General features: G+C 42.9%; 1 protein-coding gene and 1 long non-coding RNA gene across 2 annotated transcripts in view; one reads left to right on the top strand and one right to left on the bottom strand.

The window, feature by feature from the left end:
• Positions 1-27,700, bottom strand: part of LOC144679067 (oxysterol-binding protein-related protein 10-like) — a 266,323-nt gene that overhangs the window by 70,925 nt on the left and 167,698 nt on the right. The window contains exon 7 of the mRNA XM_078539340.1: positions 2,535-2,681. Coding sequence (XP_078395466.1) covers positions 2,535-2,681 — 147 coding nt within the window. The remainder of the gene's footprint in view (positions 1-2,534; positions 2,682-27,700) is intronic.
• The window catches only part of LOC144679070 (uncharacterized), a 48,795-nt gene that overhangs the window by 14,245 nt on the left and 6,850 nt on the right, over positions 1-27,700 (top strand). The window lies entirely within an intron of this gene.

The following is a 27,700-nucleotide window of genomic DNA, read 5'->3' as shown; positions in this document are numbered from 1 at the left end:
GGCAGAAGGGCAGGACATTAATCCACTGTACTATTCATTCTTCTGGGTGAGACAGGATTCTGAGGCAGCGCTTAAGGAGCTAAGATTCATCATCGTCTGGGTCACTTTATTGCCAAAAGGGTATAACTCTTAAGCAGTACAGGGCCTCATCCTGGATGTCTAAATAGATACAACTTGTTTTGGTTGACTTGTACAGTTTGAAAGTTCCTGCCGTCATGACTGGTGCCATTGAGAAACTAGTGATGTCTATCACAAGTGCTAGTATTGGTAAATTGCTGTTTTGATTATTTGTATAAAATCTGTCCACTGATTTGAAAGACCTTTCATAAAAAGGCAATGGTTTAAAACCTACTTCTCAATACATTTTCTAGGGATCGCTTTTAAAGACTTTTTCTTGGGTTTATAGGAATTCCATCAGTAACCATACTTACTGAACAAGGCTGATCCAGTGTCTAGGAAGCTCAAACAAACTACATATTTGAATCTGAACTGACTGAAATCTAAACATTTGTAGTTACTTCGCTAAAAATCATGCTTGCAATACCTCTGCTAAGCTTTTAATGCTTCAGTCAATTTCTCTCAAGTCAGGTAGCACTAGGGTTGCTTCAAATTCAGTGGTCAGGTAATTTTGTGATCAGATCTGCTGTACTTAAGGACCCTCAGCACCTTCCTTCCAGCCTTCTATGTTCAGTCTTTATGCAACATTCCTGAGGGCAGTCCTCATCTATGCTTGCTTCTTTCTGATCCCGGTCAGGGGGATCAGAGCAGCTAGAACACTCCTAGAAATCGTGCAAGACGATTGGTGTTACTAACTAAGAAGGAGCCATGATATTCAATACATATCTTAAAACAGGATAATAGCATCAACTAGACATCTGCCCAAGGATCTTGTTTGACTTCTAAAGCTCAGGCAAAGTCTGCTTATGTAACAAGGGCGAGGAAAAGCACCTGAAATTATTATGGCTAGTATTCCTTGCTATTTTTTCCCTTTTGATGGAGTAATTTCATGTCTACATGGAAGTTGAATACACGAAGGAGGATTTAACCTTTTGAGTTGATTCATCTTATATTGAGAATAGGGATCTTTGCTGATTTTCAATATTAATTCCCTGACAGTGTTTCAAACTTTTACAATCTGTATCCATGTGATTGTGGACATCTTACTGAAATGCTTGTAGTAAAATGCTGTTCAAATACAGGGTGGGGAACAAAATTACAAAAATATCACACACAAGAGCATTTGGCTTGCTTGCTGATTTTTTTTTACAAAACAATAAAATTTACACTACAGTTAAAAATACAAGTGCAGTCATCTTCATAACATTTTCCCCAATTTCTATCAAAATGGCTTTTGAAGGACAAAGTGGAGTTGATTTGAAGATACGCAAAAGCAGTTGTGGAAGAAAAAGGTCAAAACGTGTATTTTAGATTTATAAAATACTTATTTTTTGTCAATTTCAAACTAAGCAAAACAAAATTAAAGATACTTCAGTCCAGCCTTTTAAAGTTTAATATATTGTTAAACTGCAGTTACAGATGCTGATAGGTTTCACTAAAATGATCATTGAAATTTAGAAGAGAAAAAGGATTAAAATGAGATAGAATCAATGTGCACATCTCTGGCACATCTGCAGATCTCAGTTCAGTTCCCTTAAGAGGCTTTTGCAGCAAGAATTGGTAGTAAACAGAATTAGACAACTGTGTCAGAGATATGACAGTATTTATCGCAAATTATATAATTACATTAAACTTTGTGTTATCTGGCATTCTACCAACTGGAATTCTCTACTAACCGGAATTTCTGTCAAATCTGTTTTTTGACTGGAGCTGTCTCTCATCCCTCAAACTGGCGCTAACACTTGTTCCCCATCAGACCCATTCTCACACAACCGCTAAAAATCATCAAACTCACTGGTAGTCGTTTTCCACAGCCTGCCCTCGTACTGGCCTCAGTCTCCCATTGTTCTCCCATGTTCCCTCGGCACTGCTCACTAGATTCGCGCGCTCCCGCACCTCTCACGGGACCTCAACATCTGCATCACCACAAGATCACCCAGGAGTTTTCTGATTGGGTGAAAACACGGAACTCTTAGGTAACCGGCATTTTTGATTAACTGGCACCACCCATTCCCTGCACTTGCCGGATAATAGAAATTTTACTCTACCAATAAAATACTGAAATTAGTATCAGTTTGCCAGTGAATCGTGAGATAATTCTGATACACAGTATCACAATAAGTCTTAGCACCAATTCTGGTCACCACAGCACTGCTATCAACTGCCATTCATGAAAGCGGTTTAATGACACTTCTAAAGGTAGAAGAGTCATAATAGTATAGGTTATCAATTCAAAATTTCATTTCATGAAAGAAACATTTAAAGCTACCCTATAATGCTTTAAGTTGCACTACTTTTCACAACAGCTAGCTAAATATGTAGTACTGTACAAAGAAGCTAACAAAACATTGTTCATTCCATATTCCATATTACACACTTTTGATTTAACCAGTTAAATGTTCAATTTGATTACGTACCCTAGTAAGATCCATGCCGAGTTTCAATTGAGAAAGGAGGTGTAGGATAACGCTACGTTGATCATCCATGACTCCCAAGTCTTCCTCTACATTCTCCTCAGTGTCTGTAATCTCATCTTCAGGATTTATCACTTCAGGATTTTGTTGCTGATAAAAATAATATTAATCATCTGGATGAGTGGGTGGGATGAGAAATATCTTTTGAAATACTAGACAGTTTTGATACAAGCATCAGTCTGTTTTACAACCACCCCCCCATCCCCTCCACACTCCCTTTATGTACTGGATTTTTGTTTGTGCACACAAAGCAATGTTACTGGAAGCAGGAACTGTTAAGTAAGGTTCCACAGCACAGCAGTTTCTTTGTTCTGAAATAGATACATCAACCATGTTTTAGAAATGAACTCACTCTGCATGACTGCAAAAAATTTGGCCTTGCACCTAAGTTTGACATTAGTCTAAAAGCAGATGGTATATTTACTGTGTGAGCTTATTGACAATAGGCAGATGAAGCTGGCGGCGTTTCACTCTGTGCTTGCTGATGGCTTTCTCACATCGTAATCCCCCCACCCTCACTCCACTGGATTAGAAATCAATCAAATGTAAAACCATCCGTTTCATTCAGTCATGTGACATCAGGATTTATAATCTTAATTATAAGCAGTATGTTCCAAAGCTCCTCAAGCATGACCTTATAACCAGTTCCTTCTGAAAGCAAATTTGACAGATTCTGCTGGCACATGTGGTTGTTAGGTTTGCAAAAACTCAGTAATCCTTTATTTCAGCATGTTTCAAAATGTGTAAATCACTACCTTTTTGCTCTTTATTTGCCTTCGTAACCCTAAACTGGCTGTCCAGGGATGAAAAGGCTCTTAATGGAATGATCAGTTAAATAGATGCTGCTGTTCATTTAGGATCATTGCAAATGTCAATAAAATGCATGCACACATCAGAAGATTCAGCTGTCATTTAATTATTCAACCCTCTCAAGATAAAATATGAAAAATTAAATAGGAAATGAAATCACAGGAAATGATAAGGTGGTAGTTTTCTTTTTCTATAAAGCTGAACTGGCATATCGAGCTGCTCAGAAAATTTTGATGTAAATTGCATTTTTCATGTACTGTATAGCTCCAATTATCATACTTGAATTATTACCAAAGATTTTTCACCAAGCTCCTTCTTTGATTTCCTTGGACCATACACTGACTTGTCATGAGGATAGCCAGGTGAACTGCTCTCTGAAATCTGTCAATACTATAAATGACTACATGGTGCCGATTAAGGATGCCAGTGGAATTTTCTTCAATAAAAATTTCCAAAGGAAACCTTAACAATATAGTGAAGAATGTGTTTGCAGCAAGGTGGCAGTATATTTGTGGGAAAATGAGCTATGCCATGTAGTATGATAGAGTTCTAAGTTCATACCAAAGTAGGCAATATATAAAATGGAAATTAAGGTTCTAGAGAAAAGAACGACATCAGATGGTGGTTATACAGGGTCATTCTCAAAGAAAGAGTTGAGGTTAAGTAGCTTGATTGCTTTTTGATCCAGGAATGATGTCTGGCAAAAGGAGACTGAAGAGGTGAGGAATAATAACTTTCAACAAATAACATATAGCAAACTGAGATTCTAGGGGCATAAAAATAACTTGAGAGTCAGGTGGTTTTCTAAAAGCACTTGCGTCATGTACTGTATGGTACCTAATATAAAACAAAGCATTCTCCAATTTAGCATGAGCAATATCACAACGCTTATTTTGCAAGTTACAACAGTCGCTCTTCTGCGGTCATCAGAGAATGCAACTGCTAGAAAACAGAAACTTAAGTCACAACAACAACAGACATCTTTTTCCAATATAACTTTTTAACAATTACTGAGGACAGTATACTTAACAATAAGATAAGTCAGAGAAGAATCAATATCGCAGTGGGTAGTGGCTGAAGAACTGATCATTGGTGGCAGAACCTGACAATTAGCAAAGTAGTTTAAAAACAGCCATTTTAGATTAACTTAATCAACCATAATTTACTCAGGCTGTGAAGATAAACATGAGAATAAAGAGGCTAACATTGGGAAATTAGGGGAAAGCTATAGTGTTCAGCATTCTTTCGATAAAGTAATCTGACATTCTATATTTGAATTGGTCTATTTAAATTATGTAGTTACTTAGACAAAAATAAAGATTCAGTATTTTTAGTGAACTTCTCAATCTCTGGTGAAGAACAGTCAATTAGCACCTACAATCTAGAGAAACTGCAAAAATACATCCTTCATTCAACGAAGGAGGAGCATGGGTTAAAAAGGTCTCACATTTATATTGTGCCTTTCACAACAACAGAATTCCCCAAAGCACTTTACAGTCAGTGAACTACTTTTAAAGTGTAGCCACTCTTGTAATGTACATTTGTAATGTACAGCACCAGTTTGCACACAGCCAGCTCCCACAAACAGCGATGTGATAAAGACCAGATATTCTGTTTTTGCAATGTTAATTGAGGGATAAGTATTGGCAAAAGAAACTTCCCTGCTTATCTTTGAATAATGCAAAGGGATCTTTTGTGTCCACGTGGGAGGGTAGGCAGTGCCTCGGTTTAATGTCTCATCGAGAAGTCAGCACCTTTGACAGTGTTGCAATCCTTCAGCACAACACAGGAATGTCAACTTGGATTTTTGTGCTCCAGTCCTGGAGTGGGACTTGAATCCACAACCTTGGTGACTCAGAGGTGACAGTAAGACCATGAGCCACAGCTGACACAGTTTACCTCATTTATCTGGCTGATGGTTAGGACATTTTTGATCACGTACAAAATCCAGCTCAAAGGAGTACTGCTTCAACAGAATTCTACTTAACCCAGGGGGCAGAATTTTGCCCTTGATGGGCAGACGGACCCGACCGGCTCGGCGGTGGCGGGCGGGCAGCCGATTGCCACCGCCAAAGCGGGCCCCACCACCATTTTGAGTGGGCAAGCCAATTAAGGCCCGCCCAGCGGGCTGCCGACAGGAAGCCGGGGGAGGATTCCCCAACTGTCAAAGTGCGTTCTTTCAGATGAGATGGGACATGACAAAAACATTATTAAAGATTTTTTAAACAGACATGAAACCTCATCCTGCCAGTGGATGAGGTTTCATGTTTTTTCAGAAGCCCGCTGGGGCTCCTGGCCTGCCCGCCAGCCTTAAGGTTGGACGGACAGGTCCTTTAAGTGGCTTAATTATCCTGTCAATGGCCTCAATTGGCCATTGACAGGTTGGCGGGCGGACAGCTGATCATGCTGTGCCCCCGCCTTCCTGAATATTTAAATGGGGCGGGATGACGTCGGGGGTCATCCCGCATCATTTTTGCGTCGGCGAGCCCCCAACTCGCCGACGGAAAAATTCTGGCCCGGGAATTTGGCGAGTGAGGGAATTCAGTGCAGTGAGAGAAGAGGTGCTGTTCTGGTCTTCTGCAAAACAAGGAGTGGTCCGAGAGATGGAATGGGATACAGCAATCTGAGAGCTGAGGTCCAGAGGCATTAATTAGGTAAGCAGGTATGTGATTGGTTGGTAAGTTTTAAGGTTTATTTTTTATTCTCTGAACTACAGCAACAATTTACATTTATATTGTGCCTTTAACGTAAAGAAAGTCCCAAGGTGCTTCATGGGAGCATTAAAAAACAAAGTATAACACCGAGCCACATAAGGAAATAGATCAGATGACCAAAAGGAAGTTTTAATGAGTGTCTTAAAGGAGAAAAGCGAGGTAAAAAAGTGTAGAGGTGTAGGGAGGGAATTCTAGAGCTTGGGTCTAGGTAACCAAAGGCATGGCCACCAATAGTGGAGCAATTTATAATTGGGAATGCACAAGAGGTCAAAATTAGAGGATTGCAGATATCGCAGAGGTTATTAAGGTTGGAGGAGATTACAGAGATAGGGAGAGAGGCCATGAAAGAATTTGAAAACAAGATGAACATTTTAAGATCAAGACGTTGCTTCACTGGGAGCCAATGTAGATCAGGGAGCACAAAGGTGATCGGGGAAAAGGACACAGGCAGCAGAGTTTTGGATGAGTTCAATTTACAGGGGGTAGAATGTGGGAGAGCAGTCAGAAGTACTTTGGAATAGTCTAATTTAGAAGTAACAAAGGCATGGATGAGGGTTTCAGCAGCAGATGAACTGAGACAGGAGCAAAGTCAAGTGATGTTCCGAAGGTGAAGAAAGGCGATCTCAGTGATGGTATGAATGTGAGTTTGGAGAGTCGTGTCAGATGTCATCAAACATGACACCAAGATCACAAACAGACTGGTTTAATCTCAGACTTGCCAAAGAGAGGAATAGAGTTAGTTGCTAGGGAATGGTATTTGGACCAGTGTCCCAAAGCAATGGCTCCAGTCTTCCTAATATTTTACTTAAGGAAACTTCTGCTCATCCAGTACTGGATGCTGGATAAGGAATCTAATAATTCAGCAACAGTGGAGCAGTCGAAAGAGGCAACGAGGTATGGCTGGGTGTCGTCAGCATACAAGTGAAAATTAACACCATGTCTTTGAATGACATCACCTAGCATCAGTGTGCAAATGAGAAAGAGGAAAGGGCCTAGGGTATATCCTTGGGGGGATACCAGAGGTACTGTTGCAGGAGCAGGAAGAAAAGTCATTGCAAGTGAAAGTAGGGCAGCAGTTTAAACTAAGACTGAGAAAGTATAAGTACTGTACTGAATTTATAGCTTAATTAATTAATTAAACTACTTGATATAATGACAAATACTTGATATAATGACAAATAAGTGTTGAAAAAAAGACTTTAATTAATTAAAATAAATAAAACAAGGCTAGTCTGATATGGCAGATTAAGTTGTGCGTCTGGACAGCAGAATTTGAGCACTTCTGGCAGTCCCGAGCAAACACATCTGCAGGAGATATCTCCAGCTTGAATCTCTCCAACACATTAAGTTGGAGTGTGAGTTAGAGAGACTCCCAGAATACAGAATAGAGTCACATCCCAGAGGAAAACACAGGCCGGAATTTTCTGCTCTCCCCCATGCAAGTTTGGTGGCAGAGCGAACATTTAATCAGGAGGGAGGTACTGGCTTGGGACTTTCCCGCCACGACCTCGCTTAAGTCTGTGGTGGGAAGGTCTGTGGATAGCCTTCCCACCTGCTGCCTATTCAGGCCCTTCAGTGGCCAATTAATGCCTACTTAAGGCCCTCATCCTGCTGTCGCTGGTATTAACCCAGCAGTGGGCTCACCATGTGAGGAGCACAACAAGCAAACCCACGCAGGGTTGCTTGCAGTCTCCTGGGGTGTGTCCCTTGTTCAAAGGCATTCAGTGCCTGATTGAGGGACCTGACATCGGGAAGGAGGGGGCACCGGCTGAGAACCAACCCCTGCCCTTGTTGCCTCCATAAGATTCCGGTCACAGGTTCAGGGAAGTAAGGGGGTGACTGATAGGGAGCCAGGTAGCAGGGAGTTAGGAGAGGTTGAGAAGGAGGTCCTGCAGATTTTGGTCCTGTACAACATGTACAATGTATTCACAATGTGCGGGAACGATGAGAAAGACTCCAGAGAGAACAGCCACAATGCAGATCAAGGCATCATGGCTCCGAAGACTTTCCACTGGGTGGAGGATGAAGAGGAAAACAGAAATGTTGTAGTAATAGGGGACTCTAATTAGGGGAATAGATGGCGTCATCTGCAGCCAAGAATGAGAATTCCAAAGAGTGTGTTGCCTACCTGGTGCCAGAATAAGGGATATTTCACAACAGCTGGTGAAGAACTTGGAAAAGGAAGGGGTAAATCCAGTTGTTATGGTCCAACGTTGGAACAAATAACATAGGTAGTAACAGGGTGGGTGTCCTGCTGAAAGAATATCAGGAATTGGGCTGTAAGTTAAAAAGCAGGACCTTGAGGATAACTCAGCTGGAGTATTGCTTCCAGTCCTGGGCACTGCACTTTAGGAAGGATGTGAAGGCATTGGAAATAGTGCAGATAAGGTTCACAAGAATGGTTCCAGGGATGAGGAACTTCAGCTATGAAAATAGGTTGGAGAAGTTAGGAGTGTGTTCCTTACAGAAAAGTCGTCAGAGAGGAGATTTGATAGAGATATTCAAAATCATGAGGGGTCTTGACAGAGTAAACAGGGAGAAACTGTTCCCACTCGTGAAAGGATTGAGAATGAGGAAGAATAGAGGAGGTGAATATTTTTAAAATGGAGAAACACTGCAGAAGGCTGCAGCACGGAGGGATATGGGGGTCCTCGTGCATGAATCCCAAAAAGCTAGCATACAAGTTCAGCAGGTAATAGGGAAGGCAAATGGTATGTTGGCCTTTATTTCAAAGGGAACGGAGTATAAAAATAGGAAAGTCTTGCTAAAATTATACAAGGTGCTAGTTAGACCACACCTAGAATGCTGCGAACAGTTTTGGTCCCCTTAACTAAGGAAAGATATACTGGCATTGGAGGCAATCCAGAGAAGGTTCATTAGGTTGATCCCGGGTATGGAGGGACTTTCTTATGAGGATAGGTTGAGTAGGTTGGGCCTGTACTGATTGGAGTTTGGAAGAATGAGAGGCGACCTTATTGAAACATATAAGATTCTTAGGGGGCTTGACAGGGTTGATACTGAGAGGTTGTTTCCCCTGGTGGGAGACTCTAGGACCAGAGGGCATAATCTCAGAGTAAGGTGTCGCCCATTTAAGACAGAAATGAGGAGGAATTTCTTCTCTCAGAAGGTGGTGAATCTGTGAAATTCTTTACCGCAGGGGGCTGTAGAGGCTGAGTCGTTAACTATATTCAAGGCTGAGATAGACAGATTTTTAATCAGTAAGGGAATCAAGGGCTATGGGGAAAAGGCAGGAAAGTAGATTTGAGGATTATCAGATCAGCCACGATCTCATTGAATGGCGGAGCAGACTCGATGGGCTGAATGGCCTACTGCTCTTACGTCTTATGGAGAGGACACAGATTTAAAGAAATTTGCAAAAGAAACAAAAATGATATGAGAAAAACTCTCTCATGCAACAAGTGGTTAAGGTCTGAAATGCAATCTGAGAGTGTGGTGGAGGCAGGTTCAATTGATGCATTCCAAAGGGGATCAGACTGTTATCTGAAAAGAAAGAACGTGCAGGGTTACAGGGAAAAGGCAGAAGAATAGCACTAAGGGAATTGCTCATTCTGAGAGCCAGTGCAAACATAATGGGCCAAATGGCTTCCTTCTGCGCTGTAAAAATTCTGTGATTCTTAGAACCACTAGATTATTGCCTAAGCCATGTGCAAATTGGCATAGGAGCAGATAGAGCAGGGGAATTAACATGTGACTAAAGGGCTGGTGTAGGAAAGAGGGGTTCCTTTCTATGGGACACTGGAACCAGTTTTGGGACAGGAAGGAGCTGTACCGATGGGACAGGCTCCACCTGAACCAGGGTGGGACTCGAAACCTAGTGGAAAGAATAAATAGGGAGGTGGCAAGGGGCTTAAATCAATATGATGGAGGGAGGGTTCAATAAGAATCATAAGCAGCCTAAATATAAACAAAAGAGGACATGACAGCTTAATAAAGTAAGGGAGGACATTGATCGTAAGGGAATGAATAGAGCTATAGAACAGGAATCTGAAAAGAGAGTTAAACATAAAGTGGGAGGAAATCCTATTAAAAATGAGTTAAATTATCTGCACAACAATGCAACAGTGTCCATAATAAAACAGGGGAGCTGGAGGCAATCATGTGTTGAGAGGAACCAGACATAGATCACTGAGACAAGGCTATAGGAAAACCAGGACTGGGAATTAAACATAGAAGGATATAAGACATTTAGAGAAGATAGAAAGTGAAAATGGGGAGGTGGAATAGCTTTACTTATTAAGGATAACACATTGTCAGTAGTAAAAAGGGATACAGCTATTGGCAAGACAAAAATATAATGCATATGGATACAGAAAGAAGAAAATAAAGGATCCATCACACTAATAGGTGTAGCCTACAGATCACTTAATAGTGGAATGGAGGTTAAAGATGAAATATGCAGAAAAATTAGGGAATTGAGTAAAAAAACGGAACAATAATTAAAGGGGATTTCAACTACCCTGATATTAATTGGACTGACGGGTGGATAAAGGGAATGGAGTTCCTACAATGTGTACAGATTCCTTTCAAACCAAATAAGAGAAAAGCCCAACAAGGGAACATTAGCTTTCAGTCTAGTAATGGGGCATGAACCAGAGCAGATAACAGAAGTAAAAACAGGGAATTCTAGGCAATAATGATCATGATGTAATAAACTTTAAGATGATGATACAGAAGGACATTTGCATGATGAAAATCAGCTTAACAGATTGCAGAAAAGCTGATTTTGAGGGGCAGAGAATAGACTTGGAAAAATAAAACAGAAAATAAAAATAAAGTGCAATAGATAATTCAGAAAAAAATTTACCCAATGTGATGAGATTGTGCAACTCTTTACCAGAGAAAGCAGCTGAAGTGAGTAGGACATGTGCATTTAAGGAAAAGGGTTAATTTCCTCACCATCAAGTACCTGTCCAACTCTCTTTTAAAACTTTTTATGGAATCTGCTTCCACTACCTTTAGAGGTGAAGCTTTCCAAATCCTGGCAACGTTTGTGTGAAAATTTGTTCTCATCCCATCTCTAGATCTTTTGCCAATGATTTTGAATCTATAACCTCTAATTATTGGCCTACTCATCACAGGGAATAATTTTTCCACCTTCTCCATCAAAACCTCTCGTCATCTTGAAAACCTCTATTCGATCACGTCTTCCTGCTTTGGAAACATATTTACACAGCTACATAAATCGATTAAAAGGTTCCCTTGTCATTTATTTAAAAAAACATCGAATTATACAAAAATATTCTTGTTGTTCTTATTGTTCAGCTCTCTATTTGCATTCTGGAACAATAAATTCCAGAACTGAACTTGGAAATAAAGACTAAGGGTGGAATCATCCCAGATTTGTACTAAGTGCTGTAGCAGGCAGGTATGACGATGTTTTACCCACTGGCCGCAATGGTGGCTTTTCACACCATATCGTCCCAAACCTGCCAAATCAATTATGCATTCCCGGGAAACACACCATTCCCATGACAGGCGGGCTCTCATTCACCCACCGTGCCATCACCTCGCCACTTCAGCACGCCGGGCGCCATGCTTAAAGTCCAACCGCAGGCACACATCTCAGTGCTTAGAGCCGACGACTGCTGCAGGGAAGATGTCCATGAAAGGCAAAAAGACTGTAGCCCCCAGGTTTAGCGACGCGTCACTGGAACGTCTTTTGGATGCCGTGGAGGCCCCCCGTGACGTCCTCCTACCCCTGCTCTGGCCATAGGATGGGCAGCAGTGTGAGCAACCAGGCTTGGGAGGTGGCAGCAAGCGGTGGTCAGTGCCAACGCCCTTCAAAAGAGGACAGCCTCCCATGCCGCAAGAGGATGAATGATCTCCTCCGTTCCGCCAGGGTAAGTCTCATCACTCTCAACGCACACACTCACAAACCCATCATACATCCACAGGGATCTCACTCACTGCCAGTTAAAGGGGCATCACCATTCACTCTGTCATACACAGTTTCATTGTCCTCATCCCGTCCATGGAACCACTCACCACCCACACATGCCAGGCATACTTACCGACTGGCCTGGTAGGCATCCTGCTTACACTCTCTCCATCTCTATTCATGCAGGACAAGCTGGCACACAATAAGAGGGAAAGGTCGCAGACCGGTGGAGGAATGCCTGAAATCAAGGTCCTCACAGACTTTCAAAACAGAGCCATCCAGCTAGCCGACCACAATCTGGACCATTCCTGTGCTGATGGTGAGGTCGGCGGTGCTCTAATAAGTGAGGGTCCAACAGTGCAACATGCATCAGTCAATCATTCTGTGAGTGATGTGTCCTGTTTCACAGGCCACTGCCACGTACTAATTATCTCCCCCTTGCTTCCAAGGCACATGTGGGAAACAGCCGACGGAGTTCACGACACAGGGCCTCCAATCAAGCCCTGAAGAAACTTCAGAAGGGGAATCTGAAGGCACCCTCTTTGAAATCCCGTCACAGTATTCACCCACACCCTCCATCAGCACAGACACCCATGCCTCAGTAGGATCTAGCTTTAGAATATTCTTGGGATCACAATCTGGTAAGCGCATCGCACTGTCTGATCCACAGCAGGTGGAGGCAGGAACTTTCCAGGTGTCTGGCAGTTGGAGGACTGCTGGAGGCCAGAAAATTGCTGAGTCCAAGTCAGGTGATGAGCCGCTGGACTTGGTCATGTCACAGTTGCTGGAGCTGCAAAGGCAAGGTCGGGAACATCAGGAAGGGTAGTCCACTGCACTCCTCAGATTGTAAGGCACAATGGGGGAGTCCAACCAGCTTCAGGCTGAGGTCAACACTGGTAGGATGGCAGCCATCATGGAAACCTTGGTTCAGAACGTCGCTCCTGCACTGCTGCATGGGCTCAACTCCATCGCTGATGCCATATTTTGCCTCCAACAATGTGTACGTGAGAGGGGTGCGGGCAGCTCAATCTCACTCCAGCCACCCCTTCTCCTCAAGGAGTCAGCCTGGGACCCTTGGGCACCCATAGGGAGGAGGATCAGCAGACGTCCCCCCAGCGCCATCCATCCAGGTGACTCCAAGTGTCCGGCCCATCTGAATCTCCTCATCCTGTGACCTCAGAAGCTCCAGCTCCATAGGCCGAGGAGGGTGCCACTGCCATACAACAGGACCTCGAAAGCAGGCTGGGGCCCTCCAGGCCCTGGCCCTCCTGAAGACACCCACCAAGGTTATCACAGACAGGGCATAGCTGGCTGCCTCCACCTCCGCTGTGGATGTCTGGGGGACACCAAGACATAGCGGCAGGGTTAGTTAGGAAAGTTAAGAAAATGTAGTTGCACAGCCTGGGCACGAGTGTAAATCACTTGTACATACTGTTCACTATTGTCAATAAACTCCCAAGAATATCTCCCTGCCTATGGTTCCTTTTTCTGATGAGCAGTGTTCATGTCACTCAGATGTGAAACATTTCTGCATAAGTTAAAGGCAGGTGTCCCAGTCCAGGGCCTCTTCCCTGTGCTTTGTGCAGCCTTCATACCAAAGTGATGGTCCGGCCTCACATTCCCTGGACACATTACTGATGCCTGCACCTCAATGGTGCTCATCATTGCTGCCAGAACGTAGTGGGCAGGCATCAGAGTTCCATCATTCTCTTGAGCGCTCTCAGCACCTTTAAGGTGGGGCTGACCCCATTCTCTTCAGCATCTGTGACCAGTGACGCTGTGCTCCTGAAGAGGTCAGGTGATGAGGGCAGACAAAGGATCAGCTGCTCCTAAAGATTCATGGCTGCATCTCTACGATATGACCCTGATCACAGAGCGCAAGCGAGCTGCCAGGCAGGAGTCAGACATTCTCAGAGGCTATGCGAAGATCTATGAGGTGTCCTTATTGCATGTCAACATCATCCTTGTGCAATCGAGCGACTATTAGGCCTCCACTGCATCTCTAAGACAGGAGCATTACCACAGAAAGCATGCTCGCTGTCATAAGCCAGACTGGAGTCAAACGTTCACAGATGCAATGCGAGGATCTCTGGGGTCTCGTTCGCTGCATGTCATCATCATCCTCCACAAATCTAGCAGCTATGAGGGCCTCCCCAGCACACCTGCCTCATCCCCGCCATCGCCGCCTTTGAGGACCTCCTCACCCTCATCCCTGTCAGTATCCTCCTAATCCAAGGAAACCTCCAGCTCTTCCATCTCTTCAGCCAGCTCCTCTCCCCATTGGGCGCAGCAAGCAGCGACACTGCGTGACACCCTCTGTGGGCTATATTGCAGGGCTCCACCAGTCCAGTCCAGGCACCAGAACCTCATTCCAATGGTCTGCTCCACCAAGTTGCGAATTGCAGCATAAGCTTCATTATACCTTCGCTCTGCTGCAGGATGAGACCACTGCACAGATGTCATCAGCCACATCCTCTGTGGGTAGCCCTTGATCCCAAGAAGCCATCCCTGCAGCTTCTGTGGACCCTGGAATACATCAGGGATCTGTGACCGACTGAGAATGTAGGAGTCATGCACACTCCCTGGAAACCATGCCCAGACCCTGCAGGGTGCGTTTCTGGTGGTCGCACACCAGCTGCACATTCAGCAAATGGAATTCCTTGTGGTTCACATAGCTGACCACATGTTGTAACGGAGATCTGAGCGCCAACCAAGTGCACTCAATGGCACCCGACACCTGTGGAAAACCAGAAATCTAGGGAAATCAGATCACTCTTGCATCCTGGTTGCCCTGGTCCTAGGCAAAATGCACAAATTTGTGCGCCCTCGCAAAGATGGCATCCATGCCTCATTTGTGGGTGGAGGCTTGCGATAGCCCACAGGGGTTACCTGTGGAGCCCTCAAAGGAGCCACTGGTGTAGAAATTGAGCACCACCACTATCACTTTCACGACCACTGACAATGGATGCCCTCCATGTTCCCGTGGTGCCAAATCCTACAGCAGGTGGATGATGTGCCGACCAATTCCCTAGACATGACCAGCCTTCGGCAACACTGGTTCTCAGTCATCTGCAGGAGTGAAAAGCAGCGTCTATAGGCCCTGGGTGTCGCTAAGCGCCGACCAGCAATCGATTGCTGTGGCTCTTCAATAGTGTGTGTGGGAGCCCCAGCTGCCCCTTCTTCCTGAGGGTGCTGCTCCATCCTCTATGCAGACATGCGCCTCTGTAGCTCTCTCCTCTGTTGTCTTCGCTCTCTATACACCAAAAAGGCATACAGCTAGTTCACCAGGCTCCATGATCCTGATATACTCCTCCTGCAGGATGAAAGAGAGAGACACGTGTGTTAGCATGAATGTATTAAGAACCTGTCCTGGTTAAGTGTGAAGGCCCCTTAATGCATTGTGGAGAATGCTGGCCACCACTTGGATGGCCAGAGATTAGTGCGCTGCATGGCTGCTTGAAACCCCCCCCACTCCACCTGACCGATTGGCGGCAGCTTTGCCCATTGCACTGCATGCTCTGCTCTCAGTTCGGGTGCAGGCATTCTCCTAACCTGCATTGCAAGGCAGCACTGTTAGCTTGAACCATCTGGCAGACTGGTCCAAACCAAGATGCTGACATTGCAAGGGGCTATAAGCGCCTCCACTAGGGACTACTACATAGCGAGCTATAGCAAGGAGATTGTGCAATGCACGCAGTCGTCCAACTATTCTGCAGTCCACTGAAACATTCATTACTTTGCAGTCTATGCTTGAGGGATGAAAAGCTTTGGAGCACTTAGTGGCACTTTGATTCTGCTGCGAAGCTCGAGTGGGCAGATAAGCTAGAAGCCCGATTCCATATCATATCAATGGCTGCACCTGAAATGTCTCAGTGACAGAGGAATGGTCACCTGATATAAGGTCCTTAATGTGTGGCCGCTTCCCTCGCCCAGCCTACACCCCACTCTGAATGCTTGTGCGCTAAATTCAACCTCAGGGCAACTCTAGCCCCCCCACGACACCTGAACCGCAAGGTTGCCCTTCATCACCACCCCCCTTCCCCGCCCCAAAGTCACCTCAACCGCAGGACTGTCCTTACAACCCTCCCCAAGTCACCTCAACCACAGGGCTGCCCTTGGCCCACCCCGCAACGCGCCTCAAGCTTGAATCCAACAGGCGACCCTGGTGAGCGCTGCGCAATGTTACTGTGTACTCACCTCCGAATCCCCTCAAAGTGCAGCCCACAAAGTGCACGCCTTTTATATGCTGCTGTGAAACACATTGGCGTAATTGGTGGATTATTCCGGCGGGCAGGCCTAATAATGATATGCAGATGTATTACAATGCGGTTCCCAAAGTCTGATGGCAGGAAACGAGGCCCGTCATAAGCAAACTGGTTTCATGCCATCATGAAACTGATTGCGCCATATTTTTCACTCACGCCACTGAATACGCCCAATGCTGGTGGGCACAGAAAATCCCGGTCTATAAGTTGAAAGAAAGCAAAAACATTAAGGAGGGGAAAACTGATAGGCGAGTCAAACAATGTTGCTCTTATATACCTCTTAACAGTCATTTTTAAATGGAAGGCAGTTGAAGCATATCTCCCGTCAATCCTACCAGTCAGGTATGGTGGAAATTTAAAAGAAAATCCAATGGTAGGAACAGCAATAGAAAACTAGTTAGCCATCTCATGCAACCAATTTATGAAGGTCTCCATCACTGTATTCAACAGTATAGCTGCACTCATCATTTGATGAATTAATGTGAAAGATTGCAACATCTTAAATTTTGTTTGTTATAAGAGTTAATTCCCTTTCCTGACACCTCAAAATTAAAAAGGTTATGCAAATCAATCATCAGAATATGTTCATGAATTATGCCCCAATTTTAGCAATGCAGTGCAAACTAATGTTGCTTTGGAAAACAGATTGGGAGCTTCATAAATATGTCAATTTAATGCCAGTGAATTACTGTGTATTGTGTCAATAATCAACAAACTCTCATGGTGAAAAATCTGCTGACATAGAAACTGATGTTTACTTCACTAAAAGCGTAAATCACAGCCAAGATTGTCATCTGTTGTACATCCAATGAGCACCAGCACTTCATCACTTAACTCAGGTGAAGTACCTCAAATCCGACAACCTCGGGACCAAGTCTGTTCTGGATTTCAGAACTCGCCCGTTTTCAGGAAAAAAATCATAACACCTTAATTCAAATCAAAATGCTTTAATTCAGTGAATAGGGGACACAGGTAAACCAACTGATATGATTGCAAAGCACTTTTGGTTAATGGCCATGTCGCTGCTGATGTTAATTCATTTCTCACGCATTGAATTTAATAACGCTTTCATGCCTCCCCCACTTCTCTACACCAGCACACCCTGTTTAAAAGGAGAAAAGATCAATCAAACTGATGTTAAAATTATCCTGTTGTAACTGAAAACTATTTTTTTTATTCATCCAAGATTGTACAGTACTCTTCAACAACTCTCTGAAACAATTTGGGTCAGCTGTAAGAAGGCAACCAGTGCCCATGGAACTTAAAGGCTTTGGGAATCAAGTACAATGTTTGAATTTAAGCTTGTGGGTTTCTATTTGGGGTATTAATGGCATCAAAACTCAATACAGGTACCCTGTACTGCAGTAAGAATTGGCACATGTCCTGATCTCAGGTATAGTACATGGCCAAGTATTCTACCTCATTGGAGTGTGCAATTTCCTTGGGTGAGTTCAATTATCTCTGCTACATCTGCACTGGGTTGGGTGGAGTCAAGGTTCGCTGGAGGGCAGGAAACTTCAGGTGTGAAGCCAATCAGTACTCGGCAACTCCCCGAACTTTTCCGAGCTGGGTAGGATGGGGTCAAGGTTCTCTGAAGCGTGGGAAAAAATGTTCGGTTTTTGGACAATGCCGGTTTTCAGGTAGCCACGTTTGAGATAGTCTATCTGTACGTCAGCAAGCAAATCCAAATCAGCATTCATTTCAATGTGCAGTACAATAAATATTTCACTCAGCCACCAGCATTAAATAAGCAGCCAACTGAAAACATTAATACAAGCCACAGAGATAGATAGTATTCAAGTATTAGGAGAGCCAAATCATTAGGCAGGTACAAATTAGCTTTATCAATGATACTAAATTGTTTATGCTAATATCCAAAAACATTAACCTCAAATACAAAAATAAGGAGGCACATTTATAAGAACAAATTATAATCAATAAAAATCCTTCAGCTTTCTCCATCTTATTACTTACCACTGAGGACAGCATAAATTCTCTTGCATAAATACGAAAGATTCAATGAGCATATTTACTAGCATTAGAACAAGAAAGCAGGTAGAATACGATACCAATATGATTGCAGAGGATGAACAAACACCCACAGACTGACTATATTAAGTCATGTGATAATTGCATGTAACACTTGAGCACTTGTCATGGAAATCCATGGCTGTCACACTTTTCTTCAGGCAAAATATTCCAAGGTTTAAATAGTCTCTTGTAAAGCACCATCTGGTGCAAAAAACTAGGAATTACAATAAAAACAGGTGGAACTAGATGCTTAATTGTTTGAAAATAGTAAGACTAGTCCAGATGAAATACTTCACTTCATAATTTCTCTCCAATTCTATTATCAGTTGTTGCCCGTGATATGTTACCTTGACTCTATGCCTGCAATGTCCTTCACCAATCTAGAAAGTTATTCCTCACCCATTTCACAGCAGTTAAGTGACAAATGAACTTTAACATAGAAAAGTGATGTCTTTGGTAGGAAAAACAGAAATCACCCACACCTTAGAAAATAGAAAGTGAAGGGCAAATCAATCTAGGGATGCAGGTGAACAATTCATTAGCAATAAAATAGGTCAGCAAAGCAATTAAATATGCTACAAAAAACATTGGGATTTTTTCCTAGGGGTATAGAATTCAAAAGTAGTGAGGAAATGGTAAATCTGCATAGGATTCTGGTCAAGCTGCGCTTAGGAGGACTGTGCACAGTTCTGATCTCCGTACTTTGGCATACTTCTGCACTATTTCGTTAGTTCATATTACTTAAATGGAGAATGGCTACAGAATTCCGAGGTACAGAGGAATCTAAACATTCTAGTGCATGAGTCACAAAAAATTAGTATGCAGGTACAGCAAGTAATTAAGAAGGCTAATGGAATACTATCCTTTATTGCAAGAGGATTGAACATAAAAGTTATGCTTCAGTGAGATCACATCACGAATATTGTCTGCAGCTTTGGTCTCCTTATTTAAGGAAGGATGTAAATGCATTGGAGGTGGTTCAGAGAAGGTTTACTAGATTGTTACCGGGAATAAGTGGGCTGTCTTATGAGGAGAGGTTAGATAGGCTGGGCTTGTTTCCACAGAGTTTAGAAGTATGACGGGTGACTTGATTGAAGTATATAAGATCCTGAGCGGTATTGACAAGGTGTACTTGGAAATGATGTTTCCTCACGTGGGTGAGTCCAGAACTAGGGGGAACTGTTTTAAAATTAATGGTTGCCCTTTTAGGACAGAGATGAGGAGATTTTTTTTCCTCAGAGGGTTGGGCAACTTTGGAACTCTCTGCCTCCAAAGGCGATGGAGGCGGGGTTATTGAATATTTTTAAGGCAGGGGTAGATAGATTCTTGTTAGGCAAGGAAATCAAAGTTAATCAGAGGTAGATGGGAATGTGGAATTCGAAACACAAACAGATCAGCCATGATCTTATTGAATGGTGGAGCATGCTTGAAGGGCCGAATGGCCTACTTCTGCTCCTATTTCATATGTTCGTATATAAAGAACCAGAGGCAAATGAGAAATTTTATATTGCACTTCTCCTTTCAGCTTCTCACATTTTACTTGGGGTCACCACAATGATGGTTGATCAGCCTCCTCCATCTCCTGTCAGTCACCCGTTCCTCTTCCAATCCTGCTGCGTTTAAGTCTCTCACCACTGCATCTTTCCATCTGGTCTTAGGCCTTTGTCGTCATCATCTTCATAGTACATGGGTTGGTAACAAGAGCAGCAGATTTAAAGTGATTCAGCAAAAGGAGGTGACATGAGAAAATATTTTTGGCACAACGATTTGCTGTGATCTCAAATGCACTGTTTGGAATGGGTGAAAACAGATTTAACAGTAACATTCATAAGAGAATTGGATGAATATTTAAGGGAAGTAGTTTACAGGCCTATGGAGAAAGGGTAGAGAGTGAGATTAATTGGATAGCTCTATCAAAAAGCTAGTACCGGCAGGATCAGCCAAATGGTCTCCTTTTTTTCTTTATTCTTTCATGGCTTGTGGACGTCGCTGGCAAGGCCTACATTTGTTGCCCATCCCTTGAACTGTTTTATGATCCCAGCTGATGTTACCACCGAACAAGCCTGATCCCAGAGTGGAACCCAGCTTGATAGATCCTAACTTTTAATTTGTTTGTTTAGACACATGGAGAGTGGCTACTGAACAGTCACCAGAGTCAGCTAATGAACTTTTAACAAAAGCATAAACCATTTATTAAACAAGAAAAGATTAACTATATTACAATACTCCTTCACCCACAACTATACCTTTACAGATATATACAAATTTGTACAGATAACACAAGTTACAAAAGATATCTTCTACTTCAATGTTCACAGTAAGTACACAGTCCATGTAAACCTATGGCACCCTATGGTCAGGCACACCACACTCTGAAGCCAAGTGACAGATGCCACCACAAACAGATGCTATGGATCCCTCTTCAACTCCCCCCAGACGCTTGACACACTGTGAACCAACCCATCTCACTGAACTCCACTTTCACACAAGGGTTTTCAATCTCCACTCTCCAAGAACTCACTTTGGAATCTTCTCCCAGGTCGATGCTTTCTCTCAGATGCCTTCTGCAAGGGTTCACCTCCAGGGTTTCAAACTCTCCTTCTGATGTTCCTCTTCCCTGGGTCACCACATGCATTCAAGCTGTCTTCCACTCACCCTCTCTCACCAACTCAACCATCAACAGTACCACTGCTTTACATGCCCAAAGCAAAGAGTTACAGACTTTCAGTTGTCTCTTTGGACCTGTTTGCCTCTTGTAAGCTGTTCTCACTTTAAATCTGCTTTCTGCAGTATTTGTCTCTTTAAATCTGAACCTTGGAGCCTTTCTCTCTGCCCCTCACTCTTGATTTCACATATCAGGACCGTTTCCAGGTTCTTGTCCTTCCTTTGACGAGAGGGTCTGCTTGGGACTTTCTCCTGTTCCACTCCCCTGGATTTTGGGGTTTTTTCTTTAGCTTGGGTCTTGCTATCTGTCCCTTTTGCTCCAGTCTCTCTCTGGCAGCTACTTTCAACCAATTTTAGTTTGGGACTGGCTATCTGTCCCTTCTAGGTTGCTTCTGCTTGACAGTTGTCTTCAAACCAACTGAACTCCAACAGCTTCCAAATCAAACTGCTGCTTTTAGTTTTTCTGTATTTGTCTGTGGGAATGACCTGCCTCTCTGGACCCCTGTTGCTAGGCAAAAGTACTTTTTTTTTCTACTCTTGTTTGCTTAACTTAGCTTACAGTCATAAAACTCTCATTAGAAATGCAAGCACCTTTTAAAGTGAAACTAAAACTCAACTTGACCTCTTCTTAACACACAGATACAGGAACACAAGTCAAACTTAAACATTAAAGCTAAAACTCATTCCTAACTACTATAAATACAAATATAACTTAAACTATCTCTATTTCCTAACAACTTGTTTGGCATTTCAGAAAGCAGTTAAGAGTCAACCACATTTTGCTGTGGGTCTAGAGTCACACGTAGACCAGGCTGGATAAGAATGGCAGATTTCTTTCCCTAAAGAACATTAATAAACAAATGGGGCTTTACGACAATCGACGCTAGTCATTATAGTCACCATTACGGATACTAGTTCTCATTTCTAAATTTATTAATTGAATTCAAATTGCACCAGCTGCCGTAATGGGATTTGAACCCATGTCCTCAGAGCATTAGCCCGGATCTCTGGATTACTAGTCTAGTGACATTACCACTATAACACCCTGTTCTGTGCTGTAATCATTCTATAGCATTAAAGCACTGGTGAAAATGTAAAAAGATTTTCATGAATGGTACCAGAACTAAAACATTTCACCTATAAGGAAAGGTTGAAAAAGTTAGGGTCAGTTGGAGGACTTTAAAATTATGAATGGTTGAACAGGGTAGATATGGGAAGAACACTTCCACTTTTACGAGAATCCAAAACTAAGAGCAATCAAAACCAGATAGTTATAATGATGTCTAATAGAGAAATAAGGGGACATTTCTTTATTCAGAGAGTAGTTAGAAAGTGAAACTCATTATAACAGGCAGTGCTTGAGACAAAAAGCTTAGATGCTTTCAAAAGAGATCTAGACAAGTCCATGACGGAAAAAGGAATAGAAAGATACGCTTAAAGGCTGGAAAGAAGTTGATGGAATGGGAGAAAACTTGTGTGGATTTTAAACACAGACTAGTTGGACCGAATGGCATGTTCTGTGCTGTATATGTTCTGTGCTGTATATTCTATGTAACTTTCACTTCTTCATACAATTCCACCTAACCTGTGTGCTGATTTCCCTTATTAGACTTTCCCTTGAATAGGTCTGTTGGCAAAATTGAAGCCTGTGGAATTAAAAGGGACAATGGCAGCGTGAATGCAAAAATGACTAAGGGACAGAAAGCAGTAGTGGTGAATATTACTTTTCAGATTGGAGGGAGGTATACAGCGGTGTTCCCCAGGGGTCAGAGAAGCATAACAAATAGGAGCAGGAGTAGGCCATTATGGCTCCTCAAGTCTGCTCTGCCATTGAATAAAATCATGGTTCATCTGAATTTGGCTTCAACTCCACTTGATTGCCTGTTCCCCATTACCCTTGATTCCACTATTGTTCAAAAATCTGTCCAACTCAGCACTGAATATATTCAGTCTCACAGCCTCCACAGCTTTCTGGGGTAGACAATTCCAAAGATTTATGATCCTCAGAGAAAATAAATTCCTCCTCATCTCAGTCTTAAATGGCAATCCCTTACTCTGAAACTATGCCACCTAGTTCTAGATTCCTCCATAAGCGGAAACAACCTCTCAGCATCTCCCCTGTCATGCCCAATCAGAATCTTATATATTTCAATAATATCACCTTTCATTCTTCTAAATTTCAATGAGTAGAGACCCAACCTGTTCAACCTTCCCTAGTAAGACAGCCCCTTCACTCAGGAATCAACCTAGTGAAGCTCTCTAAATTGCCTCCAAAGCAAGCATATCAGTATTAGGATTGCTGGTCTTTTGATATATATATATATTTTGGGGCTGAGACAAATGAGGGTAACCAAAGTCATTGGGTGGTTGGAGGGATAGGAATACACAGGATGCATGGCACAGAAAAAAGCTATTCGGCCCAACTAGACAATGCCAGTGTTTATGTCCCACTCAAACCTCCTCCATCTTTCCTCACCGGAATCTACCATTGTAACCCTCTATCCCCCTTCTCCCTCATTTGCTTGTCTACTTTTCCCTTTAATCTATACCATTCACTTCAGCCACTTCCTGTGGTAACAAGTTCCACATTGTTATCACTCATCACAGAATCACACAGCGCAGAAGAGGCCCTTTGGCCCATCGAGTCTGCACCGACACGTGAGAAACACCTGACCGACCTAACCCCATTTACTGGCACTTGGCCATAGCCTTGAATGTTATGACATGCCAATTGCTCATCCAGGTACTTTTTAAAGGATGTGAGGCAACCCACCTCCACCACCCTCCCAGGCAGTGCATTCCAGACCGGCACCACCCTCTGGGTAAAAAGGTTTTTCCTCACATCCCCCCTAAACCTCCTGCCCCTCATCCTGAACTTGTGTCCCCTCGTGACTAACCCTTCAATTAAGGGGAACAGCTGCTCCCTATCCACCCTGTCCATGCCCCTCATAATCTTGTACACCTCGATCAGCCTTCTCTGCTCCAATGAAAACAACCCAAGTCTATCTAACCTCTCTTCATAACTTAAATGTTTCATCCCAGGCAACATCCTGGTGAATCTCCTCTGCATCCCCTCCAGTGCAATCACATCCTTCCTATAATGTGGTGACCAGAACTGCACACAGTACTCCAGCTGTGGCCTCACCAAGGTTCCATACAACTCCAACATGACCTCCCTACTTTTGTAATCTATGCCTCGATTGATAAAGGCAAGTATCCCGTATGCAGTTTTCATCACCCCACTAACATGCCCCTCCGCCTTCAGAGATCTACGGACACACACGCCAAGGTCTCTTTGTTCCTCAGAACTTCCTAGTGTCATGCCGTTCATCGAATACTTCCTTGTCAAATTACTCCTTCCAAAGTGTATCACCTCACACTTTTCAGGGTTAAATTCCATCTGCCACTTATCTGCCCATTTGACCATCCCATCTATATCTTCCTGTAGCCCAAGACACTCAACCTCACTGTTAACCACCTGGCCAATCTTTGTGTCATCCGCAAACTTACTAATCCTAACCCCCACATAGTCATCTATGTCATTTATATAAATGACAAATAATTGGGGACCCAGCACAGATCCCTGTGGTACACCACTGGACACTGGCTTCCAGTCACTAAAGCATCCTTCTGTCATCACCCTCTGTCTCCTACAACTAAGCCAATTTTCAATCCACCTTATCAAATTACCCTGTATCCCATGTGCATTTGCCTTCTTTATAAGTCTCCTGTCAAAGGCTTTGCTGAAGTCCATATAAACTACATCAACTGCACTACCCTCATCTACACACCTGGTCACCTCAAAAAATTCAATCAAATTTGTTAGGCATGACCTCCCTCTGACAAAGCCATGCTGACTATCCCTGGTCAAACCTTGCCTCTCCAAGAAGAGATAGATTCTCTCCTTCAGAATTTTCTCCAATAGCTTCTCTACCACTGACGTGAGACTCACTGGCCTGTAGTTCCCTGGCTTATCTCTACAACCCTTCTTAAATAGCGGAACCACATTAGCTGTTCTCCAGTCCTCTGGCACCTCCCCAGTGGCCAGAGAGGGATGGAGAGAGATTGGGTGAAGAAATTTCTTCTGAATTCCTTTGGATATCTTGATGGCTATCTTATACTGATAGGCTCTAGTTATGCTCTTCCCAACTGAAAGGAACATTCTCTCTGTATCCACTCCAGCAAAACCTTTCATAATTTTAAAGCCCTCTATTAGGTCACCCCCTCAGCCAACTTTTTTTCCCCCAAGAGAAAAGAGACCCAGCCTGTCAATCCTTTCCTGATATGTATACCCACATATTTCTGGTATCATCCTTATAAATCTTCTCTGCACCCTCCCCAGTGACTCCATATCCTTGTTATAATATGGGAACCAGAACTGCATGCAGTCCTTTCAAGTGTGGTCTAAATAAGGTTTGATACAGGTTCAGCATAACTTCTGTCATGAATGCTGAACTTCACAAGATGATTATGTTTTAAAATGTCCCCTCGAACTTAAGGAAAACAGAAAGTTCTGAAAAGTGGGATGGTGAATTCATGGTAAACATCTCAGTTCTAAGAAATGGCTGTGTGATCTTCGCTTGCCATGGAGAGAGAAACTCAAATAGAAACCCATTGAGATGTCAAGTGGCAATTTTAGCATCTTTGATAGGAGCTCACAGAACAGAAGAAAAACTGATGAGATGCAGGGACAAAAGCTGCTGCTGTGGAGCAGGGAAAAGTACGTGTATTAAAGACCAAGGCTAGGATTTTACAGCCCCTCCCGCCTGGCGGGATATTACAGTCCCACCGAACCAAATGGAGATTTAAATGTCTCACCGTATCTGCCGGGGGGGGGACATGTAGCGGTGGGGCCGTAAAATCCTGACCCAAGTCAAGTGGGATACTGTAAAACGTTCAGTTTCTGTTCAAAGCAAAGGGAACAGAACAGACAGGACTCTTGAAGCTTTAGGGAACGCGAGTCGTAGACATGTGCCTTGCTCGTGATAAATTGGATCTGGAAAAGTCAGGCAGAGTGAAAAGACTGTTGAACAACACTGGAAGTTTAGACCTGGTGTGGTGGAGAGAAGTGAACCTCTGCCAGAGAGCAGGAATGTCTCTGAGACTGTTCCTTTAGTGGTACATATCTTTGAGAAGTGTGGTGTTGAGCAAAAGACATATTTCGGTTGCGTTAGTTTGTTAAACCTTTTTATTTAGTTTGATGCATCAGTTGCCTGTTAATTACTGTTGATCTATGTTGATTTGAGCTTGTTTGTCACAGTAAAAGTCTGAAAAAGTGAAATCTTATCCTTCGGTTATTTCCATGGCATCATGGGGATTAGGTTATAGATCTTTATGGGGATTGTAACGCTTCCCTATTTTTCAACTCTATATCTCTATAAATAAAGCCTAGTGCTTTATTTGCTTTTTTTTTTACGACCATGCTAACCTGTGATACACATTATAGTGATTGGTGTATTTGTATTCTGAGATCCCTTTTCCCCGACCTAGACTTGCACCTTCCAAGTTATGTGATCTCCCTATTCTTCCCACCAAAAATGTACAAACGCACGAGTGTTGAACTTCATTTGTCAATTATTTGTCTATTCTGCAAGTTTATTAATGTTTTTCTGTAATTTGTCGGCAGTCCTTCTCTGTATTGACTATTTCCCCAATTTGGTGTCATCCACAAATTCAGAAATTGTGTTTTTGATTTCAAAGTCCAAATCTTTGATGTAAATTGTGAACAGCAGTGGTCCCAGCACTGATCCTTGTGGGACACAACTTCCCACCTTCTGTACTCTGAATAGCTACCCTTTATTTCCACTCTCTGCTCTCTGTCTTGAAGCCATGAAAAGTTATCACCCTAAAACGTTAACTCTGTTTCTCTCCACAGATGCTTCCTGACATGCTGAGTATTTCCAGCATTATTTTATTTTTATTATTTGGATAGTAGAGTCTAGTGGTAACAAAAGGATGAGGGTTTCAAGAGCCAATGACCTGAGGCAAGGACAGAGAAGAACGATGTTAGAGGGTTTTTTTGATACTCGTTCATGGGATGTGATCACTGCTGGCAAGGCCAGCATTTGTTGCTCTTCCCCAAGTGCCCTTGAGAAGGCAGTAGCGAGCCACCTTCTTATATCACTGTAGTTCATCTGGTGTGGTACATTTGTGCTATTAGGTAAAAGTAGTTAGTGGAGAAGATATGGGGTTGGAAACTCAGCTCAGTGTCAAATATCGAGCCCTCTTCAATCATTAATCAGGTATTATGGAATTACCATCCTATTATGCAATTTCCCCACCCATTAAATCTTGAGACAAAGTTTTGCCTGTTTTCCAAAGGTAATTGCACAACGCTCCAAAGAGTATGAAGAATGAATTTGCTTCCAATGCTATTTCATGCACAAATTAGCTTAAGAAATTGCAAAAAGAAATGAATAAACAGAAAATTAGAAAACAGAGTTAAAGACCAAACGAGCAACAAAATGTGCATGCCTTGTAAATCTGATAAAAGCCACTGATCATTGACATTTGCTGATGAAAAAAGCGCCAAAAAATAATTTTGGGGGGAAAATGACAGGCTTTGTTGGATTTGTGTTCAAAGTTTGAGGCATTTAGCAACTATAAATGGATTAAAAGCCCCATGTTTAACTTGATAGCATTTCAATGCTGACAGAAGCTGAAAGCAAAAAATGAATGGCAGTCATACAGTTGTCAGGAAGCTTGTTAGTGCTGATGCATGAGTTG

The sequence above is a fragment of the Cetorhinus maximus genome, chromosome 3 (assembly GCF_964194155.1).
Source record: "Cetorhinus maximus chromosome 3, sCetMax3.hap1.1, whole genome shotgun sequence".
In the NCBI taxonomy this organism is placed as follows: domain Eukaryota; kingdom Metazoa; phylum Chordata; class Chondrichthyes; order Lamniformes; family Cetorhinidae; genus Cetorhinus; species Cetorhinus maximus.
The sequence above is the reverse complement of the archived record's forward strand: the minus strand, read 5'-3'. Positions and strand labels throughout refer to the sequence as shown.